We start from the raw sequence: 19,726 nt of genomic DNA, 5'->3' as shown, positions 1-19,726 counted from the left end.
TTTGGTTTGAATTAGCCATCAAAAAAATATCCGCAAAATTAATTGTATGGAAATTCGTGTTTCGTTGAAATTCTCCGAACAAAACGCCAATTTCATAGGTAATGACCTAATATAATGGCATTTTTTGAGCATTGTTTGATTTAGGTAGTTGCCCACTATCCCACTAATCATTTATTATTATATCACATTGCATAAGAGATATAATTATAACAGTAGGTACATAAATACTTAATTAATTACAACTATTACGCTTTTACTTCTATTGTCTACGCTTAAAATTGTGAATAAAGTTTTTCCCAAGTTAACAATTGGATGTTTTCACCCGTGATGAATAAGAGATATTGTTTTACCTTTTATCTCAATTACTCTCTAATAAAATAAACATTTGGTAAAAATTTACGACAGAAGTGCGAAAAGTGGGAAATTCGTAACGAGTGGCGATAAATTGAAACACGACCGAAGAGTGCTTTAAATCGACATGAGTTGCGAATAGTACAACGTTTTACAGTACATATGGCCCTTTAAATTTTCGGCATACGCACGTATAGTGCTAGTTACTGCACTAGGGCCGTAAATTAGCACCATATGTACCACTGTAAAATATATTTTAGTAGAGTTTATTATTTATTTATTAAAATTGGCTTGTCAGATCCCTCGGCTATATCACTAGCTATTTTATACTAAAATTATAATGCTATGGTATGCAGGGTAACGATATAACATTTAAGATAAATGAAATTAGACATACTTTCGTGTTTTTTTTCTATAGACCCAACTTTAACCTTTTTTAAAGGTTTTGGCTGGAGTCTGCCCTTGTAAATATAGTCTAGTTTTCGTTTTACGAAAACTCTAACAATCATAAACCTAGTTTTGCTTCGCCGTAACCTGGTATAAAACACAAGGCTACGAAAGTAGTGGTAAGTGCTGTCATCAAATTAAATGACAGTTTACATTCGTTCAAACATGAGAGCGAAAGTGAAGGCTTGAATTTGAGATGACATAAAGAGAAAAATATTTTTAATGTGGATTCTTCTCGTTTCAACTTCGATATTGCGTACAGGCCTGCTACTTGCAAAAATTGTGTAAAATATTTTAAACGGTTATTAAATTAAACAAATTAAATATTTTTAAACATAAACAAAACAATTAAATCATAAACGTTAGCATTTAGAAAGTGAAACTCATTTTATACCTTGACTTCTAACAAGTATTTTACTTCTCAGAACCTTACTTGGTTCGTATGAATTAGGGACATAATAAAAAAAATCTATAACTCTCGTGGGAGTAAAATGGACTTTACCTTCCGCTGCACATGCATGAAATAGCTCGCTTACTAAGCAAATGTGATGAAAATGTATGAACATCGTATCGTTCTTATTACTCTTACTACTCGTAGAGACACCGAGATGGATGCTACACGAATTTCGATTTTCGAAGTTCGCGGCCAGACGTCCGAAATGCTGTCACCATACCGGCTCGGGTCATTGACACAACTTTCCAAACCCGTTTACACATAAACCCGACATACACACTTGTTTTATATATCTGTGTTATGTATGTTCTTTCGGTTCCGTCAAGCATCAAGTTTTACCGACTGGATGGTTTTAGATCCGTCCAAATGTGGCAAAAGAAAAATGATTTATTTTATATGCGAATTTATATGTATAAGTTGTTAGATGTCAGACGTAGGTCCTTACCAATGTAAACCTTTTTTTTATGCACTTTTTACAGTTTGTGCTGTCCTGTAACTAATTTCTAATTTAAAGTGGTGGCGTAGATACTTAAACTAAGCTTTGATTTTTTTTACTTTGTCATACTACATTACCACTTACTAGGAACATATCGGTAAAAAACTTGTTAAGTATAATTTAAATGCCCAAAAATCGTTAGTGGACAGCAGACTACAAGTAGGTAGTAATTGGGAACGAGCTGTATCATTAACTACTTAGGTTGGTGCTTACTGCATTTTTTGTACCTATAGGTACCTACTTAACGAGTAGGTATATCTACATAGTATAATGTACCTAAAGTAAACATACCGGTCGTTTAGTATCTAATTGTGAAAAGCCTCAGCCACTGGTCTTTGCTAAATATAATAACGGGAGTTAATAGGTGAAGGTAAAAAAAAATATTTGTATATTTATGTTTATTATATCTAAATGAAAAACCTTAGATTAAATAACATTTGGTAATTTTGGTATTAATTCTATAGTAAATAGCAGAATATTAATATTTTACCAAAAATCTAAATGTCAGTGTTTGTACTCAGGGCCGGATTAAGCATGTCGGGGCCCCTAGGCAGTGCGAGGCTCGGGGCCCCCTACAGTCAATTCTGCACACAGCATATTCAGTACTGTTACCATAAGTTTGTCACTGACATAAACGCCGTCGAGAACGTAATTTACTTTCTATACATCCCGTTTGCACTAATATGCGAGTGCGAGCGAGATGTATAGAAAGTAAATTACGTTCTCGACGGCGTTTATGTCAGTAACAAACTGATGGTAACCGTACAGTACAGGGAAATAAGTTTGCGTTTTTAATTTTAATCTTCAGGCGTCGGCCGAGCCGATCCGAATCGAACGATGTCATTTGCGCTCTTATTGCGTGGACATAAAGCTTTATTCTATCGGTTTTTGCCGATTCCGCCTCGCGTCAAGTGTGGGGAGACCCCTTTAGGCTTAAGGCCATTCCCAGTGGAATACCAAAGATGTGAGCTTCAGCGTCACTTTCCTATCTTCCTCTAATGGCAAATTTTAAGCGAGGCTAAAGGCTAAGTTCAACTAGTGCCGCAAAATTTATTTTCTCAATAGTTAATATTTTGCGAGGCTGAACAGCGATTGTCCGACCATAAGACCAAACGCCGAATCAACCTAATAATAAAGAATTTCCATATGTTAAAATTACTTAAATTACTAGAGTTAGACCAAGATAAGCCTGCAACAAATTTGATAGCACTCGCAGTGCAAGTGTTATTTTAAACGTCAAAACTTCTATGAAATTATGACGTATAAATAACACTTGCACTGCGTATGCTATCAAAATCATTGCAGACTTTTCTTGGTCTAACTCTATTCATTCACCAGTCAAGCTAACATGTAGATGATACAGGGTCAAGTAAGAAAAAAATAAACGCGAGCGTAGCGAGCGCGAAATTTTTTGTTAACAATATCGCAAATTGTGAAAGCGTGTTAAAAGGCCGAGTATCGATCTTCATCTGGGCCTAAAAGTCCGAAGTGCCCCAGTGAGGCGAGCTTTCATGCGAAATCAAAGTCTTGCTTCATCAGGCTTCAGGATAAATAGTTGAGCACAGACACGAACCAATGTCCATTGTATTAAAAAGCGAGACCGCAGGCCGAGCTCAGCGCAGCGAGGCCAAAGGCTAAGCTGAAGTAGAGGAGACGTGGAGCACAAACCAATGGTAAATTGAGGTAAAAAGGGAGGCTGAAGGTCGAGCATTCCTATGTAAACCTGGGGACACGTTCGTCTTCTTTCTTTTTCTTTGTTTTAATAAATAGTCCTCGTGATTCTGAGTCGAAATAACCCAAAAGTTGTTGGTTGTTCGAACAAAAGTGAACCATTTTTCCTGAAAACACCTATTATTACAACAGGTACGCAGAATACGCCCCGTAAACTGTAACGTATTGCTTCAATATTATTACAGTATTTCATTAATTTAAAGAATGGATCGAAAAAAAAACAATAACAAAGCATACTCATTATTATAAGAATAAAAAATTTACTCATTAATTTATACCCTATGGAAAAAAAAAATTAGTGCGCGCTGAGCCGCCGGGGCCCCCTAGCCGAGGCGGGGCCCCTAGGCAGTTGCCTACTTTGACTTAGGGTTAATCCGGCCCTGTTTGTACTTATGTTTAGATAAGATAACACTTAAGGGGCTACCCGAGGTTTTCATCGATTTTTGACAAGTTTTGAATCGTATCTCCTTTTTTTGCACTACAGATAGAATTATAAAACAAACGGTTATCGGTTCTTCAATCTTTTATCTCCGTTTTTGTCCACCGGATTTTGAAAGAAATGAATACTTATTTTTTTATGATTTTTTTAAACATTGCCTAAAAAAACACTTTTTCCTTATCTAGTTTGCTGTGAAGGATCTTACATGTACGAAATCTACATATTTAAACTAATTAACACAAAAGTTATGGCCAGAAAACCAGTTTTTTAGCCTAAAATTGTTCAACTTTGATGCCAAATATCTCGAAAACAATGAACTTTGAAGTAAATATGGGATACTATATTGCTTAAAGCCGTTGCTGTTAATATGATAATCTACAAAAAACATTAAAAAACCAAGGGATTCTGATCGAAGGCATTGGCGTGGGGTAGCCCCTTAAATGGATACTGTAAGATGCAGCTTACATCACAAAAATATCTACATGACTTAATTAAATGAAGTCGTTATGGTATTATATATTTTTTCGAAAATAAAACTAATATATTTTTGCAGTTTCTTTGTTTTTTAAAAGATACCTACCTAATATACCTACACTCGTTTCATGTTTTAGACGAAAGGGCCAAAAACGTATCATAGGTACGTTAAGTAATTTTTTTTTATGAAAATTAGACATTTTTATTGACACTCTCTCACTTTTTGCTGTTCAAGTTGTTGCAAACTTAGCTTAGACGGGCTAGCCGTTTTTCTACACATCAATTACAATATAATCTATGTCGAAGTCACTCGTAGCCAACTATTTACAGATATCGCTGGCTCAATATTACAAAGTTCTATGTAACATTTTCAAGATAGTTGAAATTCGACTTAATATCACTATGATAATGTTCAAATTTCAGTTCGATAAAAGTGAAACATAGAACCCTGTAATATTGGGCCAGCGATATGGTATCTCCTTTTAAGGCCCCGGCTTTTTTGAGCAGGAATCTCTGCTGTTCGGTCGTTTATCTTTTTTGTACCCATTGGGAAAGAAAGGGGACAAGTTATGAGGTGCCCAAAAGTGGATATAGCTTTTTAGGAGTGAGGTTGTAAGCGAATACAACCTAGATACTGAATATTTTTGTATAGGTAGTTATTTGTGTTGTATACTTTAGCCTATAGCGAAGAAATTAAAGTGGACACGAAATATGACTAGGTACGGATGTCTACCGTCTCCTATTCTCCCTCACTTGATCAAAGGTTAAATAGAAGAGATCCCTTAAAGGGATCAGTTCGCCTTAGTTGAGTGTTTTTTCCTGTTTTTTCTTTTTTGTGCAATAAGGTGTTTTACTTCTAGGTACTAAATATCAAAAGGGGTTCATTGGCTATGCATTCCTCTTAAACATCGAAATAAAAACACAATAAAAACTAAGAAAAATAAATAGATAAAAATAGGTACAGGCGACGTCAAAGATATGATGTTTTCCTTATTACAAAGGAGTAAGGTGCAAAAGTGTAAACATAGATATTTTTGACGTCGACTGTAGGTACCTCTTTTTAGTATTGTCAAAAAGAATAGATAGTATAGAGGGGTCCTGTCATTGTAAATTTTGTAGTCACTGTAAATTTACTGCCATCTATCAAAACTCAAAATGAAAACGTATAAAGTTATCAAAAAATGTATATATATGGATAAATGATTTTATTATTTTTATATCATTTTGATCCATGTTCATTCACTGATATCTATGTGTTAAAATTGTTAAATATGAAACGGTGTCGTCACGCCATCTAGCCGAGGATAGGCTAAAGGTGTGTGCGGCATCTATTCGAGAATGACTTTTACTTGAATTCCGAGGCACGTTTTTTCCTTAGACTTTATTCGTCTTGTATTGTATAGACAAGGACAAATACTAGATAGGTATAAGACTGCGCGACATGCTAATTTGTATATGTAAGTGTCTAACGATGTCACTAAAGTCTTGTACTTAAATGTAAATTCTTGTACGTACCTAAGGTCGTCAACCTTGTAATTGTTAAAAGTTGTTTTTGGCTTAACCAGCAAATACCTACTAACTAAGCATGTTGTGTTATTCAGGTAGATAAAGGTAGGTACCTAGAACAACTTTATAATTTTAAGTATGTATAGGTATAGGTAATCTTTATAACATAACAGGCAGCAGGTAGTCCTTCGTAGTCACAGAGATATATATAACTCCGTATAAGATAAATATAGTCTAAGAAAAAAACGTGCCTCGGACGGCCAAGGAAAAGTCATTCTCGAATAGATGGCGCCATTACCTTTGGCCTATTCTCGGCTAGATGGCGTTAACGACACCGTTTGGTATTTAACAATTTTAACACATATCAGTGAAAGAACATGAGTCAGTATGGAACAATAAAAAATAAGAATCATTTATCCGTAAACATATTTTGATTATTTTATACATTTTCAATTTTATTTTAAGTTTTAATCGTGTGTCGATAGATGGCAGTAAATGTACCGTGACTACAAAATTGACAATGACAGGACCCCTCTATACTATCTATTCTCTTTGGTAGTCAACTAGTCATACCAAATACCATAGTAACCTGGTGAAACGAGCACTATAATTATAGTGACTATTTGACCTGTTTTAATTATTGCTCGTCACATAATGCTCTCACCATCGAACTGTTAACTTTATCTAGGTATTCTTGGGGCGGTAAGTAAAGTACACGTACTAGAAGAGTTTAATGAAAATATTGTAATTTTAGTCATATTATGTTAGTTTTACTTATGTATGTTTTTGTCACGAAGACGAACTTATAGAATTGTTGTCTTCGAAATTTATCGTTTAAAGTTAATTTATTTAATAGACACAAATATTTTTTTAATTGCTAACAAAACTTAAAGTAGGTACTTCTGGAAATAGTTTCTTGAAGGGGTGAAATTAACGACAATATGTTTAGGAACGGGATTAATGAGTTCTATATGGAAAAAATATGGTGTATCCGTATTTGTAATTTTGTACCCGTGTCAAGCACGGGTGGGAATAGGTGTTCTAGTATAAATCATTCCCATTTGTCCCCGCCTCATGTATGGCGACGGTCAAGTGGAGCGGCGACAAATCGGAATACCTACACCAAAAATATGGCTAGCCATAGCTGGTTTTCGATGAAATCATCTAAAATTTCTTAGCGCCCATTTCTCGGGCTGTCTTCGCGACAATTCATCTTGATAAGGTGACGGAAGCGGGAACTAATTATATCGTTCCCGGCCGCTATGCGGAAGTAGGCATTTTATTTTTATTTGGTGTATTCCTGGCTGTTTTGAAATTAATGATTTGGCTAGTATTGCGTAAAACTATAACTTAATCACTATTATTTATTCTGTGCCCTAATACAGCTTTTTAAGAAAAAATAATTTATTTACATACTAGATATATACAGTGGTAGGTACTACTAAACGAAATGAATACCTAACTAGCTTAAATCTAAAATACGGCATACAGTTTTGGTTTTTTATATGACGACCGGTCTGGCCTAGTCGGTACTGTCGGTATTGACCCGGCCTGCCTATTAAGCCGATGGTCCTGGGTTCGAATCGAATCCCGGTAAGCCGTAAGGGCATGTATGTGTGATGATCACAGATATTTGTTCCTAAGTATTTGTATATTATATATATCGTTGTCTGAGTACCCACAACACAAGCCTTCTTGAGTTTATTTTGGGGCTTAGTCAATTTATTATGTAAGAATGTCATATGATATTTATTTATTTATTATAACCTTCTTTGTGTACAGAGCATTTTTGTTCTTATACTTTTACAAAGTCAAGAACTCTCAACAGCTTCCAGGATTATTTTTCATCCAATTTTGTACATTTCCCAAGAAATGCATGCAGTTGTGAGACTATGACTAATAGCGACTTAACTGACATTTTAAAAATATTTTTCCTAGGTCGTTTCACGAAAAAGTTGACGGTTCAGTATAAATCTCGCGCCAACTCTTGTGATTTACTCCAACAACTCGTATAAGTTCCACATATATGGTCAATAATATGGTCATTTAAGTGTTTACCTCATTAATTTAATCCTTCTGGCATACGTAGAGCTACTTAATTACTATACAAAAAAAAACATTGCCGAAAACAGTCACCAACACCCATCTTTGTTATGTGTTATGTTATGCTAATACAGAGGATTCAAACCTGTTTTAAAAATAAATCCGGGGCTAGTAGAGTATGTGTAAAAAACCACTTAAAACCCGACTTATGTAAATGAAGGGATAGGGCGCAAGATAAAAAGGCACACAAGGATCATTAATTACTTTCCCGGGATGTTAGATGGTAGGTCGTGGGCGGGCAACGTTTTCTGTGGTGTCCATTAAAATATTGTGTAGTGAATTTCCATAGCAAACAGTTTATATGTGAAGTTAGGAAAATAACGATTTATTGCATGTTAAGAAAAAAAATTTAGGTACATAAGAAAATCACGGCAATTTTATAAAGAGGGCATTTTTTAGACGGCGGCAATAGTTACGGCAATGATACGGATTAATGAATGAATGAATGAAAGAATGAAAATCTTTATTTCAGGCAACTAATGGCCCATACATAAATACCTTAAAACTAGCATACCTACATATTATATAAAAATATATTTTAAAACTAAACAAAATTAGTTAATAATTTAATGAGTGAAGTCGACAAAGATGATATACCTATACCTATTACCCACACGTACCTTTAATAAAGAAATATATTTTTGAAATTTTTGAGCTCCTCCTAGAATTCTTATTTACTTATTTTGTATTTATTGTATTTACGTATAAAATAAACAAAGCTGAAAATATAGAATATTCATGTCTTATTATTATTCTAAATAGAGTCGATAGTAAAGTCTTATGTAGGAACTCAGTTTTTGGTTACATCAATTCTGAATTATTTAAGTATGTTGCATTCAAAATGTTGATTTAAAATATAGAGAAATAACAGGATCCAAATAAAATATACCTACATCCCACAATTGTGTAACATCGGATATCAAATTTCTAATTACGAAATCGTCGGCGACACTTGTTTAGAAACACGTTGCTGCATTTCTATCAACTCGTGTCTTTTCGACGCCTTTACTGATAATGCCTAATAGGCTTTTACCCGTTTTGCATAATTTAAAAGTGCCATTAACTTCTTCCGTTTCGCTTTGGTACATATTATCAATTTCAGCAAATTAAAAATACTTAAGCTATTGATCTTTGCAAGCAAATAAAATTGCAGACAGGTTGTTATAGAAAGATTTATAATATTTATCGCATTACAATTTGATGCAAATTTTAGTTAGTCATAGGTACCCAGTTATATTAGGTAAATACAGTTAGAGTCTGTCCGGAAAGAGAAGAGTCGTGGAATGTATGGGGCCCACAGAAAACCGCCTATGGTCTGTGATGGGGCCCAATACACACACACAGACTAACAGATCGACTCTTCAAAGAATCTTTCCTTGTATGAGTGTAGTACCTACATAGGTATAGTATAATTGCAGTATTACTAGTGCCCACACTAGTGCCCTTCCCCATAACTATAGGTAGTGTAGCGAATGACTTCACAAAGGCCACTGTTTAATATTAAGTTAAGTTTTTATTTATATTATCAATAACTCTGATTATTGGTTTGTCGCTTATCTATCGCATTAGGTAAAACCTGTAATGATAGATTTGTTTTAATTACAAAAAAATTGTTATGATACACCGATGCAGGAACCGGGACCTAACATATTTTTAGGGTTCTGTACCCAAAGGGTAAAAACGGGACCCTATTACTAAGACTCTGCTGTCCGTCCGTCCGTCCGTGCGTCTGTCTGTGTAACTCATGAACCGTGATAGCTAGACAGTTGTAATTTTCACAGATGATGTATTTCTGATGCCGCTATAACAACAAAATACTAAAAACAGAATAAAATAAATATTTAAAGTGGGGCTCCCGTACAACAAACGTGATTTTTTGCCGTTTTTTGCGTAATGGCCGGTTTTTTATTTTATTTTTAGCAGGAAAGTAGCGTTACAAAAACGGTTGAAAACAAAAACTCGATCGTTCTAGCACGTAATAAAACCTCCTGCTGTTGTGTACCTACCTACCTAGTTATAATTTAGAATTTTCCAAATCATGTAATTAATAAAACCTTATATTATAATATAAAAACATAATAAACAATACGTTCTCCAATGCAAAGGAGTTTCCTGCCATAAACCTATGGTATATCTTCACGGTATTGGAAAAAAATCCCCTTATCAGTCACATAAACGGCATAATAGATTGCTGATAACTGCGGATAGAACGTTATCAGTTCTTTATTGGCTCTTTAACTAAGATTGTAAGGACAAGAGTTTTTACACATTTTTATTTGCACGTATCTAATAAGATACCAAAATGTCTGTGTGCCATTATTATAAGATGTAGGTAAATTTTATTTTATGGCGTACCTATTTCAGAAATAATTACCCATTATACAATTAATCTTGCACTAACCTAGCCTAACCTATCTTACATAAGTGCACTCATAATTTAAGACCTGACCACAGTATTTTATCTATTACAATTCATCAAAAACAGTGATACAAGACTTAAAACTAGGTACATAACATTCCACACAAGGGCGGATTCAGGGGGGGGGCACAGGGGCACGTGCCCCCCCCAGACGGTTGTGGACTTTCCATCACAATACGGGTAAATCGAATTATCAGCGTTGTTAAAATATATGAATAAAATAACAGAAAGAATATGAGCGAAACTCTTGCCCTTTCTAAGGGCTTATCTCGAACACCAAAATTCGTAAATTTCGACCAAATATCTCTGTCACTCAAATTATAGGTAAACCAGAACTTTGGGAGTATTGTCAAGAGGGCGCTCGTTTTGAATTTTATATAGCAACAATTTGTATAGTGGGGACAATGGAAATTGGCAGATGATTTTTGTTTTATTCCGACAACTTTAATAAGTGCGAAGTTTGATGTTTGGATATTTCTTCGGTTTTTACGCTATAAAATTCGTGAATTTTACGACGTATGACACATAAATCAAAATCATCCAAATCTATTTTCTTTTTTTTGTTGTCTTTTTTTTAGGTTTGGTCGTTTAATTCCGCCCTTACGCCCTTCGCTAGCAATCCGTGATACCGATGCATGCGATACACCTAATACACAAATCAAATTATTACAAGACATCAACCAAATCGTGACGACCTGACTATAGTGACATTTGTCCATAAGTTTGAAACTTACCCGTCAATTCAGGTGGTAATTTCGTTATGTTTTCTAATGGAAGAAATTTCTCTCCCGCACGTTTTTTTTCCAATAAATAACTATATACACTATTTACAACTTTTTCTCTGTAAAATCTAAAACTTTCGGCATGATTATTGCAGTCTAATAATAATTCACACGAAACTAGACAAAGCAATGTTTACATTGTCAATATTGACAACTATCATAAAGGGTAGATGTTGTCTATTATTAAAGTTGTTGCCATTGCTAGAAATTAGTACCAACAAATTTCCGTAACATGGCGCACCCTCAATAGATCCTGGTTCACCTATACGCCTTAATTGGAGTAAAAGAGAAAGATCTCATTCATTGGACGCAGTAAGTCACAGGTCGCGTGTCTTTGTTTGTAAATAAACAAAGCCAAGGCGTCCTTCCTTTGGATGGACTTACAAGACATCTGCAGCACACTTGTGCGCTTATTTATACCTGCTCATGGTAGGTACTCATCCTCAACATTTGGTTCCAGTTGATAACAATCGTAGGAGCCGTACTGTACGTTTGACGTTGTTTCCTCAAAATATTAAGCGAAAAATTAAAGTGATTTCATCGAGTGTCAAGTAATATTACTGTATCTATATAATGAGTAATAAAGGCAGGAAAAGACAAAAGAGCATAAGTGCGTTTTTCTCTACAAAAAAACAAAAAACCGACGATGCAGTTGCAGATACAGGGAAAGGGGTTGAATTTGGTGGTGTCTCATGTGCATCCACGCTTGCGGCAACTACACCAATGCCAACAAATCCATCGGCAGCATCAGCCTCGCCTAGTTAAGTACATGTTGCAGGAACGAGATATAGGTGAGTATCGCAATCTTTGTGTATTTCCATATTTTATGTAGCGCTATTAGAACACGTCATGTTTGTATTTTTGCCAATTATGTAAACAAAGCAATTTGCCTTATTTCTCCAAAATTATGGACGTTTGAAGATAAGGTTGAGTGTATTTAGTAAGGTACCTGGAGTTCTCATCGATTTTTGACAAGTTTTGAATCGAATCTCCTACATTTGCACTACAAATAGATTTATAAGACAAATCGCAATCGGTTCTTCAATCTTTTATCTCCATTAATAAAAGAAATCTTATATATCCATTCTTGGCTAACCGATTTTCATAAAATATAATATTACTTAGAAATCTACATATTTGGGATAGTATTTGACGTCTCGAAAAACGTATCTAGGATTTTAATTTTAAACTAATTAACACAAAAGTTATGACCAGAAAACGAGTTTTTTGGCCTAAAATTGTTCAACTTCGATACCAAGTATCTTGGATAAAAATTATGTATAATATTTCTTCCTTTCCGTCTTTTATGTACGTTTCGCTGCGAGCTGCGAATAAAAAAGCGGTATGTACTTATGTATAAAGTAGGTACTGAAGTAGAACTGTGTCACTTTGTAATATTGAAAATTTTTAAAATAAATATTTAATGAAATTATTTTCTAATTTGCTTTCTTGGGGTTAGATATGAGGATATCATGTATCTGATGTATCATTTGTGTTATATTGTAGATACAAAAAATAAATCATTCATATAGTATCTGAAGGAGCCCAAACTTGGTATGTTTTGAAAATTATTTTTGTTTTAAGTAAAAAAAAAATAACTGAAATGTCATGATGTGCTATATTTTTAGAATCGCCGCTAAAAACCCTTTCATATAATACCACACGATAGGTTACTAAAAAAAAATTCCATACAAAAAAAAAGTCTCGGCAATCCCTTAGGCGTGCTGACTACGCCTAAGGGATTTTTTTTTAAGAACTGTCGGTCAAAAATTCTGTTTTGACCTCCAGTATGCGTGTGCCAAATGGCTAAACTGTACATCGATTTGCGGTTTTTCTTTGAAATTGGGCTCGTATGGCTTCCACTACTCGCCGCGCCGCGCGTCGCGTGCGTCCAGTCCGCGACCTTACTTTGTTGATATAAACTAATACTTACTAATACTTTTCTGAATAATACTTTTTAATAAACTTAATTAATAAAGATAAAGATAGTTTATTATTCAAGTAGGCATATTACAATGCGCTTATGAACGTCAAATAAAGCTACACCAGCTAACAGCTACATAAGCTAATGTTACAGAAAGCATTTATTTACTATATAAAAGTATATAGAATAATTAGTACAGCGGGTCATTTAAATATGATTTGAAGCTCAAATAAGTTTGTACTAAAACATATACCTACAGGCGGCCGATTTTCCTTAGTGTTTGGGGCTTTTCTGTCTATCAGCAATTTTTCTAGTATCGTGACATATTACAAATACATATATAATTCAAGTGAACAAATATAACTATACATACATTGAATCGAAAATAAACCTTAGTGAACATAATTGACACAAACAGCTGACATGTAGGAAGTGACTTCTATATATATATATAAGTATCTAAACGGCTAATTATTTTTATTTTTAGGTACACTACTAAACAACCAGCAGAACGGTTTAGTTCTTACGGACGAAGAAAGGTACCAGTGGTTGAAATATACCTGGCAACCTACAGCAGACTTTAAGTTTCCACTTGTGCGTGAGGGAAAAAAGAACCGTTCTTTTCAAATGGGCTGGTTAAAGGGACATGAATGGCTTGCATATAGTAAAATTGCTGGTGGCGGATTATGCAAAATGGGCATTCTTTTTGGCCGACGTGAAGCGGGAATAAATGATATGAAGCTGGGAAGATTGGTGTCGGAACCACTGCTTCGATATAAAAAGGCCATCGAAACGATCACACACCACGAGGGTACGAAATATCACCAACAGAACGTGGTAGCCTCTCAAAATTTTTTGGATGTGATGGAGGGGAAATCAATGGATGTTGTTGTCCAAATGAGATCCCACGAAATGAAAACTATTGAAGAGAATCGTAAAAAACTTATACCCATTATAAAAACAATTATATTATGTGGAACGCAAAACATACCCTTTTAAGAGGTCACAGGGATGACGGTAGTTTAGAATCGGAAAGTTCTGACGGACACGGAGAAGGCAACTTCAGAGCGTTGTTGAAGTTCCGAATCGATGCTGGAGATGAGATACTGCGTGACCATGTAAAAACGTGTCCTAAAAACGCTTCCTACATTAGCAAGTCGACACAAAATGACTTAATAGAATGCTGTGGGGAATTAATCAGCAACAAAATAGTGAACAAAATTAAAAAGTCTAAATATTTTACCATTATAGCTGATGAGACCACAGATGTTTCTATTTGTGAGCAACTAGCCGTTTGTATTCGCTATTTTGATGTAGATACAAATGAAATACAAGAAGATTTTTTAATGTTTGTCGAAGTTGTTAAACTTAGTGGTGAAAATATTGCTCATCATATTTTGAAGGCGTTGGAAAGCCTTAATCTAGACATTACATTTTGCCGGGGTCAAGCGTATGATGGAGGAGCCAACATGAGCGGTAAAATACAAGGTGTTCAGGCACGGATATCCAGCATTCAGCCTTTAGCCGTTTTTACCCACTGTGCAAGCCACCGACTCAACTTAGCTCTCAGTACAGCCTGCACCGTACCCAGCATAAGAAATGCCGTAGGAGTAATCTCAAGTGTAGCAACTTTCTTTCGTGAGTCAGCTCAACGAATACATCTCCTCAGAGAAGAAATGCAAACTCAGCTGCCTAAGGAAAAACAAAATATCTTAAAGAAAATGTGTGAGACCAGATGGGTGGAAAGACATGAAGCGGTTTTGACATTTTTGGACGTTTTGCCATGTCTACCTGACATTTTGCAAAAAATGGCTGATCAAGGAAACAGGAGTGCTACATCTCCATTTTCGTTGCTGCAATCAATAATGTCGTCAGAATTTCTCATAAGCCTGGTAATTCTTTCTGATATTTTAGGAATTACGCTGCCCTTATCGCGATCATTACAAGCCACTGAAATTGACATCATTTCTGCAGTTCAGCTTATCACTACGACCACAGGAAGTCTGCAGAGACAACGTGACACTAGCACGACCTCATTTAATAAACTTTTTAATCAGGCTGAGGCGATCGCAAACGAAATTGGTGCAGAAATCACGGTCCGCAGAATCACCGGCCGTCAAACAAATCGGCCGAACATTCAGACCCAGTCAGTTGAAGAATATTATCGACTTTCAGTATATATTCCTTTTTTAGACTATTTGCTAAGCGAAATGTCATCCAGGTTCCCTAGTGCTCCCCTCCAAACAATCGGGCAGTTGCAAAAGTTGTTGTCCCATAACTTCAGCGATGAAGATATAGAGGATGTTTTGCGAGGCGCTGAACTATATAAGGATGACCTTCCTTGTTTCTTAGCTTTGAAGGGAGAGCTAAAAATATGGCAACAGATGAGAGAAAATATCCCAAAGACTCCAGCAGATGCCTACAAACGAGCAACGGTTCTACCGAATATTAGAACTCTGTGTCAATTGTTGTGCACGTTTCCTGTAACCACTAGCACTGCCGAGCGATCTTTCTCCACCTTACGCCGCTTAAAGTCATATCTTCGGAGCAGGATGACAGAAGAGCGTTTAAATGGACTGGCTGTAATGCACATCCATCAAGACATTGCGACGAAAATGGACGCTAATGAAGTGCTGGACATCTTCAGTAGGAAACATAAAAGAAAACTGTCATTATTAATTATGTAAATATTTTTTTTTACTTAATCTTTATATAAGTACTGCAAGTTTAATAATTGTATTTTTATTCATTTTAAGTAAATTTTTTCTGACATATATATCAATTATTTTTATTAATGGTTAGATTTTTTTTTCTTGGAAAATGATTTATTTACATACAATATATATATGTACAGTGGTACTACTAAACGTACTACTAATGGTTAGATTAATTTACATAAAACTCGTGATGATAGTCAAATTTTGAAATTAAATGTAAGGAGGAAATTAATTTGTTTTATATCAAAGTGCATGGCTCACCCGGTATTGTATTATCCTAGCTCTAAGTAGGTATACTGTTTTGCATGGTAGGTTTTAATGAAAATTGTACTCTAACATTAGTTTTTAAGTCCAGTTACTAACACTTATATGGGTCTTGCCTGAATTAAATGATTATTGAATTTTAACTAAATTTTTATTTTTAACAGTTATGGTTGATTATTTTTGCCCCTCTACTGCCCCATGTGCCCCTCCCAGAAAAAAATCCTGGATCCGCCCTTGATTCCACACATTCATTAACATGATATAAACACACAATAAAAGTAAAATTATTAAGAACTTAATCGTAAAACTAAGATTAAACTAAAACATGCATGATTAAGAGCTACATACAACACAAGTAATGTTTTCATTTACCCTAGATTTTATTTACTGTTATCTTTTATTTAAATACTTAAAGATACAGACTATAGTGAAGTTAATCGCTCCAAATGACAATCAATTGTTTGTTGTTGCTGAACATTATAAACATAAAGCTAAACTATTATCTTAAAGCAACATGAACACGGCTGCTGACGGTACTATGAGGTTTCTAAACAATAGTCACTTGTCATGATCCGCCGCTCGCATTCACGAAAACAATAATACAAGGCATACGTTTACAGATGGAGATTTCAATTGTGTGACCTTGTGCGTGCCTTGTGCAATATAATAACAGAGATTTATCTCAGTATGCCTAGTAATACATTCTTTCACCATTCAAATGGTCTAATTCATACCTACTAGGTAACTTGTATTCGTAAAGTATTAAAGTAATAAATTAGTTTAGTATGAATACGTAAGTATCGTATGTATTTATCCGAAACTAATTTTATTACGGGTGTAACGGACGTAAGTACCTATTAGGAGTACTCGGATCGGACGTGATATGGACAGAGTACTCCTAATAAACTCCTATACGCTACGTTTTCGAAAGATGTTTCCGGCCCACGCAAGCAATTCATGCTTGCGTGGGTAAAATATACGTTTTTCAGTTTAGAAGAAACGTTAGGATACGATTCATATGATAAATGTAGTATAAGTAGATAAGAAAGGACTTAACTTTAATATCCACACAGATGAATGTTCTATTAGTACAGTATTTAATATTTATTGATACAAATGGTCAATAACCCTTAAATGCAAAGTGCAGGATGTAACCTACAACAACAATACCGTAAAATGGGGTGAGTTGGGTGAAATTTGACTTTCAAACCTCGATAAAAATTTTTTTTTACATGTGAAAACTGAATGGTGTATATATTAAGTGGTTCGGACGTTTGTATTTTAGTTTGTATTTTATTTTGGGTAGTTCCATTTCATAACTTTGACGATAAAGAGGAAAACCCACCTCACCCCGTAGTGCCTCGTATTTGGGGTGAGAGGGTTTTTCATACAAAGGTGATTTTGGAAGATTGTTGGATCGATTTTTTATTATTATGAATATTACTATAGCTCCATTTTAAATTGGAATACATTATTTATGTAGCAGTAGCCTTAATAACCCACCTCACCCCCCTCTCAATCCTTCTCTCCCCATTCATAACCCATAGCTCCCCGCGAAACCTACTTACCCCGTTTTACGGTATGTATAATATAAATACATATTAAAAAAAGGTGTTCTTACATATTCTTTCAGCAATAATCTCATATTTTCGAGGTGTTCGAAAGTTACTTAAGAGTCTTAAGAGAAATGATACTTTAAAAGTAGGTAAGTAAGTAGGTTTTTAAGGATTAAGAGCAGAAAAAGTTTCTCCAAGGATTTTGCAATAATACATTCTATACCAGTTTCGCATTCCGTTGTGTAAATAACTATTTTGATGATTGTAATGTGTTAAGTAAAATAGTTTAAGTAGGTAATAACTTGAGTGAATTGCAAAAAAAATGTATGTAATTAAGTGCAGTTAAGAAGCGGTGATTAGTCTTAACTTAATTGATTCATTTGTGTTACGAAAATTAACTATTTAAATTGTAACGTATTGTATTTATTGTACTTTAGTCGTACACATATAAGTCTATAGCATATGCTAACACACTTTCATGCATCTAAGTTAAATAGAAATGGCTTAATAGTGGTAACACAATGTAATCAACACAATGTACAAACTTTTTTCACCACACCAGCTCGGAAAGGATTACTTTGCACTTCAAAAACTGATAGCAAAGTTGCATTTTATTCACATGTGAGGCAAAGTAGTCGAATGCAAATCTTGAGTTGTTTTCTTATGTTTGCTGGTAGAATTGACTTTAAAATGATGATTTTGGATGATAAATATTTAATAACATTCATTTGTATTTGATTTAGTTTGATATTTTACATTTAATATTTGCTTCGGGTTGGTGTGGTGAAAAATTTTGTGTTTCACTCGGGGGTGTTTTGTTTAACTCTCGTGCTTTGAAACCCTCGCAACGCTCAAGATTCCATTTTTAGAACCACTCGCTACGCTCGTGGTTCAATTTAGGAATCTTTCGCTTGCTCGGGTATCAATATTAGCACGAACGGTTAAACAACAACTTTGCCCCGTTGTTAACAAATAACTATTGCAATACACTGACTATTTATTTATTCGACTGACTGACTTAACAAAGTAGGTAAGGTAACAACTTGATAAGTGAGCAAGCACCTGTTGATCGCGCAGTGCGCGACCATCTGAACCTAGCCTAAAAGTTGCTTTGACCATCGCTGACGTGGTGAGAGCTTTCCCTGACGACCTAGTGCAGAAAATGCGAATCATCCGACACCAGTAAAAATAAGAAACGCAGTCTCTTTAAAACCCGGTTCTAAATTAAACACTATCGAGGTCGATTACAAACGTCCTCCATTATAAAAGGACATTAAACGTAGGACATTACCTAAAAGGCAAGCTCAGTAATTTTCAAGCGAGTCGCTTTGAACCAAATACAATAACAATTCGTAGGTATCTTATCAGATTTTTTTTCCGTAAAATTTAATTTTACAAAACGTGTCAACTTTAAAAAGTATTTTCTGTTTAAAAACTTACCTCTGTCAAATTAGCACATGCACATCCCAGAGCACAGGGAAAAAAATAAAACTTTGTTCCACAAAAAACACTGGCACAAGTTTCGTAACGCACTCCCGAAAAAAAAACAAAAAGAAAACAATAAATTCTAAATTTAAAACGATGCGCGTCTGTGGCCGGCGCGAGAGCTCAGTCGCGACTGCGACTCGATGGTCGCCGCCGTTTCTAAATTTATCGGTGCCAGTAATACGAGATAAAACAGTTCTTTATTGAGAGCCTTTTTTATTCCACATCAGAAAATGTCTGGAGTTATATATGATACGTTAGGACAAATAACTTCAGACCACCCAACATTAGGGCTTTAATAATTGAATTGCATGTCCATTAGATTAGTCACGACAGAATACTTTGAACCATAAAATAAATCTAAATTAGTTGCATGATTTAATAATGTTTATTCCTCATTTATAATATGGGAACCCTCCGGTTGAGTCAATACCTAATTGAGACTAAATATAGCATCATTCAAACGGCAATAATCATTTAAATTGAAGTTAATTACATACCTGTGTATGCGTAATACTCAGCCAATATGTCCAATGCTTGTAAGTGGGTAATATAGGAGCCGGCTACAGGCAAAGTAA

The 19,726-nt window shown here is 34.9% G+C and overlaps 2 protein-coding genes across 2 annotated transcripts in view; one reads left to right on the top strand and one right to left on the bottom strand.

Annotated features, from left to right (window-relative positions):
* LOC134794893 (myosin light chain kinase, smooth muscle-like) overlaps positions 1-19,482 on the bottom strand; it is a 67,383-nt gene extending 47,901 nt beyond the window's left edge. Inside the window, exon 1 of the mRNA XM_063766734.1 lies at positions 19,104-19,482. The gene's annotated coding sequence lies outside the window, so the exon portion shown is untranslated. The remainder of the gene's footprint in view (positions 1-19,103) is intronic.
* Positions 13,877-15,813, top strand: LOC134795218 (52 kDa repressor of the inhibitor of the protein kinase-like). The gene has a single exon (XM_063767048.1). It carries the CDS (start codon positions 14,098-14,100, stop codon positions 15,811-15,813), a length of 1,716 nt encoding a protein of 571 aa, XP_063623118.1. The 5' UTR covers positions 13,877-14,097.
* Positions 19,483-19,726: the final 244 nt, after the last annotated feature.

Source organism: Cydia splendana, chromosome 11 (assembly GCF_910591565.1).
Source record: "Cydia splendana chromosome 11, ilCydSple1.2, whole genome shotgun sequence".
Lineage (NCBI taxonomy): Eukaryota > Metazoa > Arthropoda > Insecta > Lepidoptera > Tortricidae > Cydia > Cydia splendana.
This window is presented reverse-complemented; position numbering and strand designations above follow the sequence as displayed.

Bases quoted from the DNA above. Each gene is read 5' to 3' on its own strand.
- LOC134795218 (XM_063767048.1), top strand. From the start codon at position 14,098: ATGTGGAACGCAAAACATACCCTTTTAAGAGGTCACAGGGATGACGGT.